General features: G+C 41.9%; 1 protein-coding gene across 3 annotated transcripts in view; it reads right to left on the bottom strand.

Moving 5' to 3' along the window:
- LOC137464500 (metalloprotease TIKI1-like) overlaps window positions 1-20,277 on the bottom strand; it is a 95,599-nt gene that overhangs the window by 20,953 nt on the left and 54,369 nt on the right. For 2 of the 3 annotated variants that reach the window (XM_068175883.1, XM_068175881.1), the window contains exons 3-4: window positions 6,680-6,826; window positions 4,359-4,533 (exon numbers count right to left, since the gene is read on the bottom strand). In XM_068175883.1, the coding sequence (XP_068031984.1) occupies window positions 4,359-4,533; window positions 6,680-6,826 (322 nt within the window). The remainder of the gene's footprint in view (window positions 1-4,358; window positions 4,534-6,679; window positions 6,827-20,277) is intronic. The other variant, XM_068175884.1, reaches the window with a different exon arrangement.

The following is a 20,277-nucleotide window of genomic DNA, read 5'->3' on the forward strand; positions in this document are numbered from 1 at the left end:
GGCTGTGTGAGAAGTGCTGCTACAGATTGAGGTGGGGTGATCCTTTCCTCTTCCTCAGCCCTGGTAACACATATCTGGGTCCATCCAGTGTCTAGCTCTGAGCTTCCCAGTTCAAAAGAGATGAGGACATACTGGAAAGAGTGTTGCAAAGATGATGAAACAATTAGACCATGGGTAATTCTAGGAGAGGCTGAGACTATTCTGCCTGGACAAGAGAAGGCTTGGGGGCCATAATTTATGCATAAATACCTCATAGGAGGTTGCAAATTAGAGCAGAACTTTTCCCAGTAGTAATGTGCCATGAAAACACAAGAGGCGATGGACAAAAACTGATATTTAGGAAGTCCCATTTAAACATAAGAAAAAGCATCTTTAGTGATTAAACACTAAAGAGTTTGCCCAGAGAGATTCTGGAGTCTTCATCCTTGCCCATATTCCAGTCCTCGGAAAACTACTCACTCTCTATGATCCTGCTCTGAGCAGAGGGATGAATCAGACAATTTCCAGAGCTCTCTGTCAGTATCGACTATCCCTTGACTCTGGGAAGGTTTAGCCAGCATGCAGCACCCTTGTAAAACTTGGACAAGTGGTAAAACTCTTCACAGTACAGCAGGACAATACAGTTCTCACTACGTCAGTGTGAGAATTACCAGCATTACCTGGCTGGCTGGCTATGGAATCACATGTGCCATCACTTATATTGGCTTAGCATCCAGATCCCAAATGTACCACTCCAGAATGCAGTGAAATTAAAAATGCGTACGGAAGGAAGACTGCTGGTGAAAGATTATAGCTGGCTTTGCTTCACAAGTTCCACCACTGGCAAAAGGGAGTAGGCCTGGCTCGTAACCCCAGTGCCGCCATACATAAAGGCCTGTCCACAATTAAGATAAATCTTTACTGAACATAGTGGAATGCTGTTGGCATTGCCAACTCTCTCTTCCCATGCTTTCCTCTAATTCCCTCAAAGAGACTTACTTTGGCTTGAAACTTTCCTTATTTGCACTCTGGCCAGAAGCAAAGTGTTTTGGATCTCTTCAGCAAAATCTGCTGGTATTTAGTTCTCCGCTTTGGTGCAAATTACTTCCAAACAAAAATAGTTCCAGAAATGAGCTCTGACTTTGAAGCATTTTTGACCAAATATAGAGAGAGTTTGCCTGATTGATTTTTAAAAAGGCATAAAATGTGCTGAATCTAATGATCAAATTTATTATGGCCCAAATTAACACACAAAATTTGATATAAGAGGTCAACATCTATAGCCATGCAGCTATATCAAGACCTGAAAAGGGAGAAGACTTATTTTGCAAAATGTATTTCACATCTCTAAATCTGATCAATCCACTTAGAATATAAAATAAATTAGTATTTTCTGATTTTCCTCCATTTAAAATAAAAATACCAAGAGTAGTTTAAATAACAAGAGAAGGTATATGTAATCAATCCCACAGTCACCCACAAACCATGATCTTGCTTGATGAATTGATGACAAAAGTTGCTTTTTCAATGGTGTTTCATTAATTGAAAGATTGAACTTTCCTTACAAAAAAGCCTAGCTGTTTAAAAAATAAATACAGGGTGAAAAAATCTGTAAAGAAAATAACTGAAAGTCTTCTCTCCCCTTCTAACTGGGAGACCTTTAAATATCCTACTACCATTTTAATATAACTTTGTTCTGCAGTTTATAAGCTACTGCTAGGATATACTTTCTTCACAGGTGGTCAGAAGAAGGCAAACCACCACACAGCCATTATTTATTTCCATTCCTATAGCCTTTTTTTTTGCTTCTCTTTTCCTACTGCTCATTCTAACCAGCCTTGCATGAGCACTTTCCTGGAACCTTTTCTCAGTAATTAACAGCAGTACAATTCCAAGCAATGCTTAAAACTGATCACAAGATATTTGTTCATCTTCACTGCTTGCTGGCATAAAAATAACTCTTCCACATAATTATCTATCACATACAGCAATCTGCATAAGCAAACAGCTGAATTAGCTTGCTGGAAAACAATGAAAGACTGCATTCATAATTGAAATATGCACTCAGGAAACCTCAGAAATCTGTAAAAATTGATCTGTTTTCTGCAATATATCCTGTGAGGCTACTTCTCGTTTAGATGCTTAACAAGAAACAAATGAAACAAACAAAACAAATAAAAGAACAAAAACCCACCAAAAAACCTCATGCATTCAAATAAGGGTGTAATCAAGAATTGTGCTGCTAAATGTGGGAAGCTGGCACTATCCTTTGAACAGAACTATTTGGAAGAGCAGATGAGAACAGAGTACAGACTGGTATCAAAGCCAGAGAGTAATTAGAGACAATATCAAAATCAGTCCACAGTCCCCAGAGAAGACAGGAAAATTGTCTGGCTTCAAAAGTATGATGGAAAAGCATGAGAAGAGCACACCAGGTGCTAGGAGATCAAGCCATGTACACATAAGCCAAAGATGAAGGATGTTTATTTAGGCACAAGGCTCCCAGGAGTGCTGCAGCATAGAAATGTTGGCAATCAAGACACAGAAAAGAGGGAACCGGGAAAATAAAAGGAAAAAGAAAAGCAAGATTCCAGTAAACCTGGGAAAGGATTTTGGTACTGTCATGAAAGCTGAGAACAAGAAAGCTGAGAAATTAAGAAGGACAGGGATCTGTCCTGGTTCTGCAGAGCTTCTGGGCTCTGGGGCAGTGTCTTAATTGTCACACCCATGACAATTAAGACAGTCTGGGGGAGAAGGGCAGGAACAGAAATAAATTGATGGGAGGGGAAACAAATGACACAAAACCATCTAAAGACATGTGATTTGCAGCTGCTAGGATTCAGAGTGTGTGCAAGGAGGTGAAGAAGCTCTCTCCTCTCAAAGGATCTTGCTCTTGGGACATGTCAGAGCAACACATATGTCTGCTTACGTGGGCTGCTCATCACTGAAGCTGTGATGCACTAACCAAAACCCAAATATCTGCAACTGGCCTCCTGGCAGAACAGTAGCTACCTGCAACAGATGGAACATGGACTTGGGCCTGGCACATGCTTTTGTCAGAAACATCAGTGCAGCAGGTCCAAATGTGATCAGAACTTCAGCAGTGGAGAGCAGCAACGCCCTGGTCTTAGCCTACAGAAAGATATGACCAGAATCTACACAACCGGGGCCTGCTTCACTGTTCTTTGTGACAGCAAGTTGCACAGAGGAGAAATACTGCAGGAAGACTGCAGGTTACAAACTTCACACACATCTGAACAAACATGGTCAGCCACCTTTCCTGACATCCCGGCTCTCACACATTTGGCCCTTGTTATGCTAAATTTGTAACCACAATTTCCTGTTGCAAGTACAGAAATTCTCACACACTCTGAATACAAATGCTTTTAAGTGTTTAAGTAAGTATTTTCCTTGCCTTGTCTAGATCTTTCATCCTCACTAAAGCAGTATGCACTGAGACTGGAAAACTACACATGGATGCTGACACCAGTTTCAGTTTTCCCCCTTTCCCAAAGGTCATATGGCTCATGGTGGAGGGGATGTGATACTTCTCTGGGAATTAGCACCTATCTTTTTTAACACTGATCCTAACATCTTCTCTTTCCTGGAGATAGAATAAAGAATGGGAGTCATGGCAAAACAATCATATTCATACCCTTCACCTAGCCCTAGTCTGAAGTGTAGATGATAACCTCATTGAGTTGGATGTGCTGTTGGATGTGCCTATAGAGTCCTGCTGATTGCTAAGAGGCAGAAAATGAAGTAGGTTTTCTCCAGCTGAGCCCACTGTGCTGCTCCAAAATACCAGCAGATACAACTTCCTTGTGGAAGCGCAATGAAAGAGGTAAGGTGGTGCAGGAAGAAGAGAAAAGTGAAATTGTGCCTTGCTTTTCCCTTTGCATTAATTGAGTCCCTTAGATTCAGACAATTTGGCATATTCTTCTTTTGAACATGTCCTTGAAAGGTTATTCAAGCACTGGTGCAGCCTCAGATGTGCTGCCTTTCATCTCAGCTCCCTTTTGCTCCTATACTCTTGCATTGGTTGCCCAGACAATAAACATGTGTGTATGTCTATGACCTGGTCCTCCTGTGCATGCACTGCAGTTGACTCAGCATCTTTGCCTCTGCATACTACAAATATGTCTGTAATTAACAGATATTGCAGTAATCACATGCACTGTGAGCTCTTTGCACACTGAAGAAAAACAGTCTCCTACACTGAAAAGGTTTTCCTACTAGGGTGCAACTATCGGGGAAAAGCTGAGTTCCATGTCCACTACAGTAAAAATACTGACTCCTCTTTAAACTGAGGCAAGCATTTGCAAAATATTTCTAAACTACATGGGAAGGAGGAGTTCAAGTTGAATGGCATCACATACCAGCTCCAAATGCAAAGAAGAAACTCTTCTCTGGGTGTTCTTCCAGAAGGTCCTTCACCCTCCTGCCCATTCGCTCATTTCGTTTGTAGATGAGCTCCTGCCGGAAGTAGCTGTCTATTTCTTGGGCAGTAATGCGTTCATGGGCTGGAAGTGTAGCGTTAATGAAATTTGGGACCTAAGGTAGAAAAAAAAGTCTTCATGAAAGTGGAATTTGTTTCACAGGCAGCCATTATGCACAGGCATTTTTGTTCCACACAGTGTAGCAACTGCCTCATCCCTTAAGGCACAGCCAGTAAGACAAAACCCAAAGCAAGCTAAAAAAATACTTAGCAAACTTCTAATGATGCATGGTGCTTTATTTCTCTCAATACATCATTTCATAAGCTAGCCGGATAGATATTTTTTTTTATTCAAAGTCAACAAATACTATCATTTTGCCACATTGAAGATCCTAAATCCTGATTACTCAGTTGAAGAAAGTTTTGCCCGACTGCGGGTCGGGAGGCTACATACCTCTTTCTTAAACTGCCATAGGTATGACATAACTATAATGATAATCATGCACTTCTAAGAGAATTCGACTGGTATCAGAGCCCTCAGGCTGCCAATGAATAACTGTGCAATTTGAAGTAGTTAAAAAAATCTCTACACTTTAAGAGGGTCAGATTTTCTCAAAAAAAGAACGTGTTACCACCTCCAGTTGCTCTGTCCTGATGGTATCTTTTTAAATGTTGGCTTCCCCTCCTGGGGCCCCCAAGGACAGCTGTTGCTGCACACTACCCTGACCTCTTGCCAGCGGACAGAAAACCTGGGTCTGCAACTGTTGCAGCAATCCTAGCTTCTTGACAAGTAGCTTTACACATTCAGTTATGGGGATGGTTAACTAAAGGGCCTGCAAGCAGTGATTTCTGGATAGCAGAGCCACTAATAAGCCAGGTGCTTTCCCTTGCAAGGCTGCAGCAGATGCAGAGACTTTGGACCCCCTCAGAGAGACTATTACAGAATATTTCCAAAGGGTAGCTAGCCCACAGGTAGTCATCTACTGGGCAAGCATGCAGTCGAATACAACTTACTGAGAAGTTCTACTTGAAACATAAACTGACAGTGTGGCAAACTATCAGTATTCAGCTCTGCTGCCAAGGAGAGTGCCCGGAGGTGGAGCCCTCACATTAAATTAAGGACAGTTTTTCCCTTGGCAATATGCCTGTCTCATAGAGCTGCTCTCTCCAAGAACCTAGGGGCAGTGTCTGCAGTCTGTAACATCTCCACAGGATAGTGATGCAGCATCTGCATCCTCTTAAAATGCTGGTGTTCTCTGAGAAATCCTTTGAAACCTATGCATGGAGCACATGGTGTAAAAGCTAGGCACCTGCGGGAGGGTGGGTGTGTGGGATGGGAAGACAGCAGCACACACACAAAGCTTGGCACCAGAGAAGCAGGAGTTAGTATGACTGTAGCTCTGCAGCTCTGTACTGTATGTTTCCAAAGGTCATAGCAAAATGGTTATTCAGCACAGAAATACCTGGTATCAACATTTATTCAGCACTCTAAGGATGGAGCCTGTGTTTTCACTGATGTGCACAAATTGCCAGGCAATACCTAACAAATAAGATCAGAGAAGCCTGATGTCTCAGCCTGAGGTTAGTTAATCTAACAGCCCAAACAGGCCAAACTGGTCCCTGCTGGGCATTTTCTCATGGTTTAGAGATCAGTGTTACATTCCATTGTGCTGCTTAGGAAACCATCTCCATAAACCCAAGTCTGTGAGGTCTCAGAAGGTCTCTTTTCCTTCACATTCAGTCTAAATCCATCTTTTCTTTGTTTCACTCCATTTCTCTTCTTTGGCCCATATCCACAGCACACAATCAACTGATAGGGTACATTAAACAGCTTGTAACTTGCCCAGCCTTACAAAAGCATCCAAATCACGAGTGCATTTCTCTGTTCCTATTCACACAAGAGAGCCTGCTGTTGCTTTCTGTTGGCGTTAGGTTTGCTCATACCTAAGCTAGCGCAATTCCACAGGATCCTTAAGAAAGTAAATTATTAACTCATAGAGCTTTGATGCTAAAGCAAACAAGGCACTCATCCAAAAGGGAAAGCCAGGTGCACCTTCACTGCTTGGGTACAAAACAGGGGTTGAGATGGTGCAGACTCCTGGAACAGAAGGCTCAGGAAAACAGACATACCAGGGAGCCAGCCACATGCCCCTGGCCCTCACCTAGAAAAGGCTTGCCTGAGGAGAGATGAGCACATGTGTTACAGGGGTTAGCACTACAGGGACATGTGTGCAGTACAAGGGCTGCAGTGGCAAGACTCACTTGAGAAGTGTCATGGTTGAAGATGATGGAGCTGAGGTCCCCACAGTTGTAATGCTTGATAAGGTCTTCTGTCGTATAGGGGATCTGGAAACTCCCTGCTCGGAGGCTCTCCTGCTGCAAGAGAGTCTGATTCAAAGCAAAGACCACCTGAGGGAGGGGGAGAAGGGAGGAAAAGACAGAGTTCCTGGTAAGTTCTCTTTTCATCCCATGAGAAGGTCCCAGATGCAATGCCACTGACTGAAGGCTCTCTGAAGCTGGTCCTGTTCTCAGCCTGCCAGTCTAGACATCACTACCCCATGCCTCCTACAGCTCCACAGGTACTCACACCTTGGATCCTGGCTGCTCAGAGGGCATGGACTCACCACATTTAACCTCTCTCAAGGTGGTGGCCTCAGGGCCTGACCCAGACACTGGCTGCTGATCCAGCTGCCCCCTGCCTCGGACGCTCCACAGCCCATGAGCATGACAGCCACTTAAGAGGGACAAGAGAGCACTTTGGACCCACAGGTGTCTCTGAAGCCAAACAGATGCAGAATCTCTGTACCCCATACCACGGCAGACAGCAGCCACCAAGCTCCAGGAAGGCAGGAAGCCAAAGAAGGAGTTGGGGTGGAAACTCCCCAGGCTGAACATGGAATGCCTGTGGGCACCTTTAGTGAGGCATGGAGCTGCATACTCCCCTGTGCCAGGACCAATCCTCTGTCACCACCTGGCAAGTAAAACACTACCATCTCTTCCGAGCCCATCTCTTCATGCTTACACTCATGCTCCCACTGGTTTTCACACCAAAACTGGACAACTGTAATAAGCTTTCTGACTACCTATTGGTTTGTTATTTTTATTTTTAAAGGAAGCTCAGATATACTGCTTTGAATTTTTTCAAAAATTACTCATGAGAGTGTTATTTTGTAAGCTCTGGTTACTCTCTGTGTAATTAACTCCTGGACATTTGCCTCAAACACCACCAAAGGCAGTCTAGAACTGAAAGTATTTGCCAACACTATGAAACTCACACATGAGTAAGCATACTCAATGTACTGAGACTATGCGAACCAAATTTTGGGATTACATAGCAGATGTGGAAACAAAGAGGTGCAACTTTCCCCCCCACCTCCCCCTCACAACCATCTGTCAGAATTTGCACAGAAAGGTGCAAATTCCATCAGACTTGAAATCATGCTGTCCCTACTACAGCTAGGCTTACCTCTTTGGTTACAAATCACTGTGTATGTAACCCAATATGAAAGCGCATAACACAGCATTAATTCTGTGAGGGTGAATAGCAACATTCACTCACATCTCGTGTTTGTAAAAAGGGAAAGAATCCAATTTGTTGGTACAAACTGCACTCAATTAAAATAACAACTCCATGCGGACACTCAGGCAAGTCACATCAAACTAAGCAGTGGCTATCTTGCAACGGACCTCTGTTAGATTTTAAAGTAAATTGAACAAAACCAAATTGAAACCATTTTACATCTGAACATAGGCTTGCATGCAGGCTGGGATCTATCATACTCCAAAGGCATCATTTTCCATCTGTTTGGCAACATTCACTGAGACACAAGTCAAATCCATCCTGAAAATATGGGACTTCTACAGCCATGACTGCTTGGCCATGCCAGGAAAATGTCATATGTACAATCAGTCCAGTCAAAAGCACTTCCATGAGAATGGCCTATTTTTAAGCTATTGGACACCTCCTGGTTGATTATTTACCATTAAAGCCGTATGTCCTTTTCCAGAGTTCGAAACAATGACCAGACAGTCCCTGTCCAGACAGCAGTCAGGAAATGTAACAGCCTCCTGAGCTGTAGCATTGCCTCAATGTAGACCACGCACATCAAAGAGGCTTTGCAATCTTTACTGTTTGATTTTCATCCAAACACAAACTAGAAAACACCAGCCTGCTGGGTGAGACATGAGAAAAAAACCAATCTTCCTCTCTCTGCTGTACCCCTGCAGCCTATACTCCTGCTGTCACTTGTTCTGCATGCTACCCTCAGGTCCATACAGATCTCTTCCTTCCTGCCCTGCAATGTGCTTCAGGTGAAATAGATTCAGTCTTGCCTCCAGACAGACTGGGCCCGCACTGCAGCAGCCAGGCCAAGCCATACAGGCATCTTCCTTCCTGTGAGTACACAGGAAGCTTCAAAGAGCTACATAAATCTGCCCCAAAAGCACAGCATAAATTTTCAATGATGACCTACAGTTATGGAGGATCACTGCACACATTTAATAGGAACAGAGGCAACTCACCCCCTCTTCCTCCGTATCTCTAATCTTACTGCCGACATGACAAAAAACTGCCCCAGTGAGGCAGCTTTGGCAGTTCTATGGCCTTTGCTAAGAGTACATCTTTCTGGTTGGAAGTGTGAGAGTTGATACTGGACATATGAGGAAATTTCAGGATGGCAGCAGCTGAAGGGCTTGCCTGCCCAAACGGGAAAGCATGAAAGACCTTTTACAATGAAGTTGTTCATGTGTCATCTCAAAGAACAAAGTGTCCCAGCTCAAGACTCCTGCATCCCATCCTAACCACAACTGCCTGGGGACAGAGCATCCAGCAGCCTGCCTTGGACTCCATGGCCATATTGGTGGTTTTTGTAGCAATACGTCGACTGCTTTTCTTTGTCATGGAGGACTACAGCTGTTCCCTGACAGCTCAGACTTCCCCACAAACAACCTCTTTCCCCACTCAGACCTAGACCTGCATCCTATCACTGTACATAGTACATGAGGGGGAGTCACACAAGAATCACCTGAAATTCCCGACATAGAGAGTGGGCTTCCACCTTGGTGCTGTGAGGGACAGAGGTAGTCTCTGCTCTTTTGACGACAGAGCAGCAGGTCAAGTCCTTCTGCACCAGGAGCAAGAAAAGTCAAGATAAGACAAAAAGGCAGAAATCAAGAGAGCATCAATGTCCTTGACAATTAGCCCTCCCTAATGAGTTACAGTAATTCACGCATCAGGCTTTGCACAGCTGGAGTACTGGAAATTCTGTTGTCAAAAACACCCTCCACATCAGCTGGTCTGAACAGAACGGTGGCATCTGCTGGAGGGGGGATGATGGCATACCTACTGAACAACTACACAACATTACAATTTGCCATCAGCATGAGTGTACAGCCTCTTAAAGCAATGTGATAGTTCCTCTCAATTCCTATATCACTCCTACCTTCTTGGGGGAATTCAAACTCCTCAGCTGAAAAATAAGGGGATGTGGGGGTAAAGGATGTGTTGTGATATCAGATGTTACTTAAAGCTCTGCCCTGGTGAAAAGGTTATCTTCAGTAAATAGTAATGGATAAACATTGTCAGGGTCTCAAAAAAAGGTAAGATTCCTGAACCTACTGTTCTTAAAGGATTTAATTTACTGATATGGGTCTTGCTCAGAAGTTGTAACTCATTATCTGTCATTATTTCTCAAAGAAAACATCAGACTAGGTGCAAAGTGATGCTTAAAAAAGACCACAGCCATCAAACTCTGCAAATTGGATCTCAGTCTTGTTTATCAGATGTGAAAAACCGAAGAAAGTCAACACAGCAGAAGCAGAGACCACATCAGCAGCTGGTCTGAAATTGCTATATTTGCTAGGCACAAATATTGCTTGCCTTCAAAAATCCTCATTCGATCCTGCAGTCCTTTCCTAGCAATTCTGAGCAGTTAAGAAAACAGCAAATATGGGAAGGTTAAAAAGAAAATTTCGATTTTTCTTAGAAATGAAACCTAAGATTTTGGGTAGATCTGAGCTCCTCCAGCAGGTGGTAGAGAAAGTATGCATCTCTTTTGCAGGTATCTCTTGCATTACACTATTTTACTATTTCAAAGATCTTTTCTGTTGTCCAGATTTCCAGATCTTTCCTGAATCCACAGAAATCACTCTACATTCATCCTCCTTGCAAGACTATTCTTCATGTCACACATCCCCTCCAGCAACTCCATCCTACTCTGCTCCATTAAGTGCATTCATACTAGCATCAAAGCATCTTCTGAAAAGATGTATTTGGAGAACAAAAGCAACAAGTTTATTAGAAAGGGATTTTTTATCTCCCACATCCCATTTTCACTGGGATCTCTATTTCCCCCCAACACTCTCCCTTTTTGTACTGTGGAAAAATCGATTAAGCTCTCCAGTATACATATTGCTGCAAACCTCATTCTCCTCCTGGAGATTTCTTCAGCTGTCAGGAGACACTTGTCCCCTTTGCTAGCATTGTTGGAGTGGCCTGCTAGGCTAAGGGGGTGGGAAACGGGAGTTAGAGCTTGACAGATGCCTTTTTTGTCAAAGACAAAAGACCCCCTGCCATCCTCTCCACTTTTCAGTACTTTCATCCACATTGGATCAAAGTGCTATTCTGCATATGAAAGGAACCTGGCATTATTTGCCTCAAATTAGCCTATCGCCATCCCGCTAGCCTCCAAGTTTTTCCAACAAAAGCGCTCACATCTGTTCCATCATTTGCCTCATCTTAGGGTTTTTTTTTCTTTCTGCTCTCAGTTTTTGAGGGCCATTCGGCCCCTTGAATTATAGTCTGGGGAGCATCTTCCTTGCTCTGAGATCGCTCAGCCGGACAATTTGCTTTTAATTGTCTTAAGGAATCATGGGCTGCTTTTGGGTCCTTCTCAGAGACAAAATGCATCCATTACAGCTTCCATTCAGCCTCTTCAGCCAATTCTTTCCCTTTTTCTCCTCCTTCTCAAAAGCATGTTTCTCTCCTTGCTCTTCACCTGGAGAAGACCATTGCTTCTCTGTGGCAATGAACACTATTGCCCCAAATCAAAGCAGGCCTTAAATCAAAAGCATCATGACTATCAAAGTCAATAATCCTCCTTTCACATGGTAATCATCCAGGAGGCCAAGTGTTGAGAAGAAAGCAGGATTTCTTGCTCCAGTGTGATGCAGCTCCTTAGAAGTCTGGTGAGTCTTCTACAGAAAGTTGGGACTGGCAATGCCAGAGCCTGGAAGCCTGAATCCACCTACCATGAGGAGCTCCAGCACACACAGGCGGGAGAAGTCTGATTTTGGCATGGGCTGAAAATTGCAAAAGGAGGTTTAACCTACCATCTGCAGCCTTCAGAGCAGTCCAAGGGACTTTCAGAACTGTTGCTTTAATAATGAAGAGAGAAAAATGAGGCAAATTATCACACTTGAACCACTTCTGTGAGAAAGACTGGATTAGAGACAGGTTGTATGAGGGACCTGCCCAGCAGACAAGAGACGAACAGTAGGAGTCAGTGAAATAAAAGGAAATGGAAACAACTTTAGGTTACTTATGAGTTACACATTTCCTATGGGCTTAGTTTTATTTATATTTGGGGTTTTTTATCAAAGCCAGCATTGCAAGTAGAGGGAGCCCCTTTTCTGTGACAGGATCATCTAAGTCACTTAGATGACATTGAGTTTGCCTCCAGTCAGACAAAAAAGTGCTGACACAGGTAAAGGCAGTGAAGAATTTTATTTGTCTTTGCTGACAATAAACTCACACTGACACATCTTATGCCAAATTTTTGCAGTGTGTGTTACCAGGACCAAACAGAAGACACTGAAATTTTTAAATTGTTATCTGAAATTTAAATAGGAATACACAAACCTATAGCTCCCTTTTCAACTAGGAGCTATAAAAAACAAGGCTTTAGAAGCAATTAATGAATTTTTCATTCTCTTCTTATTGCAGAAGGATGGTTGATAATGCTGAATCAAAGGAACGTTACTTACAGCACTGCTGGAAGAAGTGCAAACCATTTACTTGTAATAGACTGCACTAATACATAGCCTTTTGTCTTAGTAATTTACATTGATTTACCGTGTTAAATGTAACTTTTATGTTTCCACTGACTGAAGCAGAAATAAATGCTCCAGTATGTACTGAATGTGGAATAACACCAGCAGTAGTATAGATTGTTCCCATTTCTCAGGATGGCTTGTAATTCACATCTGGACACTTCCAAGACCTCACAGGAACTTGCTCCTATCTTTCTATAGGGTTAATTACGTGACCATGAACCTGCAGCTGCACTCATTCCTCCCTGTCCTGCAGGAATCTCCCAAGCTTTCACAAAGTGCATTCTTCCTATAGTATAGAAAATCCTTGAACTGGTGATCCATATTTGCACATTACTGGAGAAGGATTAAACTTTTTTTTTAATTCCATCTTTGTTAAATATTTTGTAAATGTTCGCTAAGTTTGTTTCTAAAACTTTCACATATCAAATCTCCATCAGATACATTTTCACCTCAAGAAACAGAACTAGGGACTAGCCCTTTGTCTAATTTCAGGTTTCTGCAGTCCTGAAGCAAAGTTGAAGGCAAAAAAAAATGCCCTCTATTTTCAACTACTGTACTTAGAATTCCTACCTGTCTCCTACTCAGCGTTTCTTCAGTTAGCAATGTCCAGCTTCAAAATCATTGGGAACAATGATCCAAATGAAATGGAAATACTAGCAATCCTGATTTCTCTTAGAATACACTCACTTTCCAATTTACAGAACTGTCTAACCAGTACACTAGTAGCAACTGTTTCTTTCTTTTGCCCAATACTTACTTCACAAGACACTTAACAGAACCATCTCAAGATTGTATTAAAAGAATAAGCAAGTTGCAAAGCAAAAAAACTGAAACTAGAGTTTCCTGGACTGAGACTAGCTATACTTTTGAAATGCAACATCTGCAACTGATGATTTAGTTGGATTTTGCTTGTTTGTTTTAAATAATCTTCCACTAAAATAGCTGCTTTAATTCACTTCCTCCTCCTTCCTTTTTGCTGGATAGTCTTAAATGCAGTTGAAACAAAACTAAAATACTGAGGTTAATAAAACAATTTTTTTTTTACACTTTTTAAAATCTGTGCAGGAAAATTATTTTAGAAAGGAACAAATTGTCTTTCCAACTGTAGAATGCATTTTAAAAATGTAGAAATTATGACACTTCATTGTATTTATGACTATAAGGAGTAAGCTAGTAAAATTGCTGAAGACTACCTATCTTTCACAGCTTCAAGGACAACATTTAGAAACACTTTTTATCTTCCTGACCCACAATTACAGAAACTAAACAAACTTGGTATTAATGACCTGGGATTTAGCCACCATGTTTTTTTCACTCAGTGCCCATAGATGCTCTCTGGAATACTGCTAGACAAAAGAAAAATTCTTACAAGTCCCTACTTGCCTTCAGTATTTTTTTAATTTATCGTCTCCACCACAGGCCATGTATAGCTTAGGACTAAACTCAACAACAGTTTCAAATATTGCTTCCTTAGAAATTTAGAATAGTGAACATATTCTCACCAGTATGTGTACATCTTTATTTTTAGTGGAATAAAATAATTCAGGACACATATTTTGGAATGCTTCTCCCTCTTTTTGCAAAACTGATGTACATTACTCGCATGATTCCTATGGGTGAACAAATCAAGACTATAAGGTTACTAGAGTAAACAACCTAACCTTGCAACACCACGAACAAGCCCAGACAGTTATCATATGTCTTCTGGTAACCGTGCAACAGGATCTTTGGATTTTCTTGAAGTTTTTCCAGCTAGGAAAACATGTTCTGTATAAAACATTCAGCACTGATAAAACATTTTTTCACTTAATAGAACAATTAGGCCAGGACTTTGGCTGCTGTTCCAAACAGAACAACAGTTTTGAACTAGTGCTTGTGTCGTAGGTAACTAGAAGCATCTTTAAGAGAAGGTTCTGGCTTCCCAAAGGAGTACAGCAGAGCACCAGATGACCTTTCCATGGGTACAGGGGTGAAAGAAGAATTTACATTATATTTCTATGTTGTTATATACTGTTACACTTGCAACAAAAAACTTCAAACAAGAACTGCTGGAATGGTCCCTAGCTGATTTCAAGAAGATCAAAGCCTGGAAGTTCTCAATGCAAAAGCTTTCCAAGAGGAATAGCTCACAAATTTTCAAATAGTGAGACACAGGCCTTAATCTGCGTTCTTCGTAGTACCTGTGAGCTCAGCCACACAGAAGAAATACCATGTCCCAAGGTAGGATCGGAATTCACAAGCCACCAGCTGTGCAGTAAGAAACCCCTGAGATGATACTCTTGGAATGAGTCACATGGATCCACTGCCAGATGGCACCTCCACTCACCTCCCTGGCTGACCACATTAGGACATGACCACTTGTCCCAGTTCAACCAATACACCAATCTAAAATATTTTGATTTTCAGACCCAGGAAAATCCATCTGCTACTAACGCCACCTGAAACAGCTGAGTGTTTGGCACTTCTGAGCAAAAGGCTAGAAAGTATCTGAGTGGTTTTGTTATGTTCTTGAAAAGGACTGTCATATGCCAACAAGGACTCCACAGGAATTTTAAGTGTCTGTCTAAATTTAATTAATTTGCAAGACATCTCCTATAAGGTAAACTGTTGCTGGCAAAATATGGAAGATTTTAACCTGTGGATTTTACTGAGCCAGTTTCAGTGCATCCAAAACCAGAGATTCTTATTTTCCTCTGCTAGCCCTGAGACTTGTTAACTGTACTACATGCCTTTATTATTCAAATTCCCCTGCTGCCTACATTTGAAAATAAGTGTTATATAATCAAAATGTAACTGCAGTCCATCAAGATATGAATGCAGAAAGATGCTAGCTCAAATTGGATAGCATAAACTTTATTAAAGATCTCCTCCATCACTACCACTTGGAATGGACAAAAAAAAAAAAAAAGATATTGCAAGATTTTGTGGGGCAAAAAGGGCAAAAAAACTGTGAGAGTATCTTTAAATTCAAACCTTTTAGACCAACTGAACAAAAATTTCTTACACATGTCAGTAAACAAGGCAGACGACTGTTCCAACAGCTAACCCTGTCTTCTTTAGTACTTTTGAGCCCTAGATAGTCAAATCATTTTTTTAAAGGCCAGGGCAGGTCACCTTCCCCACAGCAGTTACAGGACATGGTCACACACACTTACTGTCAGGGTAAGTGTTCTGGATAAACATTTGCTCAAAGATCCCTGAGAAAAGAAGAGCTATCTGCCAAGAGCTCAGAATTTTTGCAAAGTCACCGTGATTATGTAAGTCTGACTGTCTTAAGATTAAAGTGGTCCAAGATAAGCAGGCAGGCTCTGGGGTGTGATGAAAGCAACAGAAACAAGAACAAAGGATGTCAGGATTTATCTTATGGGCATGTTATGCTTTGGCCTCAAAGTGAGTTACTGGGTAGTTTTCCTGAGCTAGGCAGGTCAGTGCTTTTCAGAAATTACATGAAAAAGCCACAGTGTAACTGGTATAAAACCCAACCAGCAACTCTCTGTATGGAAAAATGCAAGAATATATTGACTTATGGTCTGTAATATTCAGCACCAAATCAAAAAGCTCTGGTGCAAAAGATTGTAAAGGATGTGAAAACATCTTTCTCCAAACCCAATTATGAAAATAACAAACAATATTGTACAACAGCAGTTGCTTAGTGAGTAATTGCTAAAACTGTGACAAAAACAAAACAAAAAGCAGGTAGTCCAATGCAGCCCTTCCCCAGCGCTACACACACCAGCATGCCACAACACACAATGCACCCTAACGCTGGGGTTCTTACACTGCATTCTGTCAGGAGTCTGTTCCCAAAGTTGTGCTGGTTTGCCCTCCAAAGCAACCCTAACTCCAAACCTCCCCTTCCTTTCTAGCAGCTGTTTTTTTCTCAGATGCATTACCTTGCTTTCTACTAGAGTCCACACTTGGGAGTTTTTTTGCCTCCTTACACATGAGCAGAACAGGGCCTCACTGATGACAGAGAAATGTCAGCATTACTTCTTGCCTAATTTTTTCAGACACAGCAGTATTTCATCTGGGAAGAAAAGTCCACAAGAGCCCTGCTAGTTTAGGAATCTTCCTAGATATTGTCTTAAGAACACTCATCCAAAACCACTCCTCCACCAAAACCAGACTTGTGTTTCTCCCAGCCACGCCAGTTTTTCAGGCTCTGCACCATTCAAGATTTAATAAAACTAAACAGAAACCTAAAAGGACAACAGAGATTCCTGTTCAGAACATGCTGTATTTACTGTGTTGCTCAATGCACTTGGTGCAGAAAAGAAAATTCACATCAAACATCTTGTTAGGAAATCTTATATAGAATAACATCTCTTTGTGACAGACTAAGCATGGAAAGAAATCACCATCCCTCAAAACTGCATTTCAAACTCTTATATAAATCCCCAAAAAAACTCTGAAACATGGTCACACTTCCAGAATCTGCTGAGAAGTTTAGAATTAATGTAAAAGGAAATATAAGTTTTTAAAGAGATTTCAGAAGTCACTGGATACTTTGCCTATCAGCCTCACTGTGATCTCTGCGAGCCCAAAATACAGTGAATGCACATGTGAATTTCAAGCATAGAGGACATTAAAGCCTTTTGTCATGTGCATGCACACCACTTTCCAAAAATTCAGCCCTACCCAGCTACATGCTTCCAGCTGAACAGTGCTGAAGATTAGGTGTAACACTTGTCTCACTTCATTGCTTCTACTCGCCTTCTTGCTTTCAAAAATAGGATTTCACACTATATGAGCACATTGAGCTGGTTGTGATACATGGGCTGAAGCCTTTCTTCTTGCTGCAAAAACCAGAACTCTATATTAATTCTCTTCCTTTTCCATTCCAAGGCCCCTTTTCCAAGCTTAGTCTTCCCCTTCAGCTTACTTGAGACCTGCTGGCATCCACTTTGACTGTGTGACTATCCAAATAAGGCACTGAGTCGATGAAAAGTGCCATTGGTGGGCTGCAGACCTGACAAGTCCAGTAAGAGCTCACTCAATTCAGTGTTCCCAGTTTTCTGCTGATCCAAAGGGTAGGATCCATTTCTGATGGTCACATGTTAAGTGCTGTCACATTTGCTTTTTATAATGAGGCTCTCCATACCACCCGGATGCAACAGCAAAAGGTGTCAATATTTCAGTATGAAATTTGAGTTGCAGGGTGATGTATCAGATTCTCCTGACATGGCAGTATTGATTCTCTGCCTGATGACAGGAAGCACTGTGGAAGGAAGTGCTTTCACATCCACCCATAAATGGTGAGAATGAGATCACAGGGAAACAATTCACTTCCTTGGTATGTCCTCTGCTACCCAGAACCCCAATCCTCTGTGGCCTCTACTGCAATCCCCCTGTACAATTCCTTCCAGGAGACCTTTCAGATGAAATGGACAGAACTGCTACCTGAGAACAGTCCTGCTTGTTTTGTTCACACCAGAACAGTGCAAGCTCACAAACACAAAAACAGCAGCACCACTGCTCAAAAGGTGCAAACCTGAGTCATACAGCAGGCTCTCAGTTAGCAAGTCTAACTGCATACACATTCCTGAACAGTTCAAATCAAGTAAAACAAAACTTGAAGGCTGTACGCCCTTGGCAAGTAACTACTTCATTCTCTATTCTTGGCTAGGGAAACAGGCTATTCCAGCAATGGAACGTGGCATTTCTCTGAAGTCCTCTTTTTGCAAGAAGGATGTCAGATAAATGTCAATCCAAATAATACATTGTGTTCCTAGCCTGCCTGCTAGAGATACATAGCCTCTGATGGGAATATATCACCCCTCTATAGAGGCCCTTAGAAAATATTTTAGCACATTTATTTTTTTATCCAGGTTGGAACATAGAGAAAATTTTACTCACATTTCAGTTAATCCAGGTCCATGTTTTCAGTTTACTCAGAAATCACATAGCTCTGCTCCAGAGGCCCTCAACATTTTGTCAGCACAACCCTTTATCTTGAATGGCTCCATGAAACTCAAAAGCAACTAGGTCAGCCCTCAGTACATTGGGTCAAAGATGTATTTGGTGCAGCATAGTGATGATTTAAATTTTGGTCAGACAGAGGAGTCATCCAGGGACACCAGGCAATCATACATTAAATGACTGCACATTTTGAAAACCATCATCAAAAATCAAACCCAAGCAATCATGAAATAAAAATAACTCATACTTTAAGCCTATCATAATTTTTTTTCTGTGCTGATGGAATTGTTGCAGCAGCATTGCACAGAATGGTCTGCAATCCTCTACCAGCAGAAAGGCCTAATCTAATTTCAATTCAAAATAGCTCAAAAACTGTTTTTTATATAAGTGCTGACATGTTTGACCTTCATAACATTTGAAAATTGTTTTAATTCAACTTTCTGCTCAACAATTTCCAGGGACATGGCTTTTATCTTGTCAAAGACTGTTACTGTATTTGCCTAGTTCAGTCTCCTTGGATCTCATTTGTTTTCCATGAAAGTTCAAACAGGCTGCCTAGCAGTTTGTATTATCCTGTACTAGGTCCTTTAGAAGCCTTGGCTGCATGTGCCTGCTTCTGCTGGTTTTTAAATAATTAATTTACAGGGTATCCTCTCACCCTCCCCTCATCAGTAAGTTTCTGACTAAACCAGTATCAGTTCTATTATTTTCCTGATAGTCCATATCAGCATATTTTTAACAAAAATACTTGCTTCCTTCAGCCTTTCTGCCATGATCAGGTAGTCCAAGGTTGCTCTTTCAAGTCCTCCTCTCCTCTCCTCTCCTCTCCTCTCCTCTCCTCTCCTCTCCTCTCCTCTCCTCTCCTCTCCTCTCCTCTCCTCTCCTCTCCTCTCCTCTCCTCTCCTCTCCTCTCCTCTCCTCTCCTCTCCTCTCCTCTCCTCTCCTCTCCTCTCCTCTCCTCTCCTCTCCTCTCCTCTCCTCTCCTCTCCTCTCCTCTCCTCTCCTCTCCTCTCCTCTCCCTTTCCTCCTCCACAGCTTCTGCTCCCCTGCTGCAAAATGGTGCAATGTATATTGGGGCATAACAAGGGCCGACCTGCTGGTGGACAGTCCTCAAAAAACTGGCCACCAGAAAAAATATTTAGTACATATCTTGCTTATTCCATTTTCCTATCACACTCATTAGACGTCACGGCTTTATCTACCCTCTAAGAAAATTCTTAATTTAACAAGTCAAAGGAAAAAAAAGTATTAAATTAGCACCAATTATTGTACAGTCAACTTCCTCCTTTGGAAGGGAATGTAAGTAACAAAACATCAGCTTCATAAGTAACTGGTTTGGCTAAACCCAGAAAGTCCTCTGCAACTTTTATCCTAGTTTTGAATGGCAGTTAGATATTTACAGGTTACTACAGTGGGCGGCAGCAGCCTTAGAAGGGGAGTCCCATGGTCACCTTCTCTAAAAAGATTTTTTACAGTCTTTTAAATTCTTAACTGCTGACAAAAGAAAGTATGTCTGCTTTTGTCATGAGGTCCTTAATCCTCAGCCCTGTTCTCTTCAAAAACCAAGCGTGGGGGCTCTTTCAAAAGTGTTGTCAAGAACTACAGCTAACATACAAAAGAAGCCTTGCAGAAAGCACACACTCTGGAGTGGAAAAAAAAAAACCCACAGTTAACAAACAGCCCAAGTGCTACCACCAGATTCCCTTTTTACAGAGTGACCAGATGGATGCACCAAGTCTCTTGAAACAGCTCACCAGGAACTACCAGAAACTTGGAGCATGAGCTCACTGCTGGCACTAAATCTAAATCTAACTGCAACAATCCTCCTCTGCAGATGTGAAATAACACATTTACCTCAGACACATTGCTAGAGCTCCCAAAACATTTGC

This window comes from Anomalospiza imberbis, chromosome Z (assembly GCF_031753505.1).
Source record: "Anomalospiza imberbis isolate Cuckoo-Finch-1a 21T00152 chromosome Z, ASM3175350v1, whole genome shotgun sequence".
NCBI classification, from domain to species: Eukaryota; Metazoa; Chordata; class Aves; order Passeriformes; family Viduidae; genus Anomalospiza; species Anomalospiza imberbis.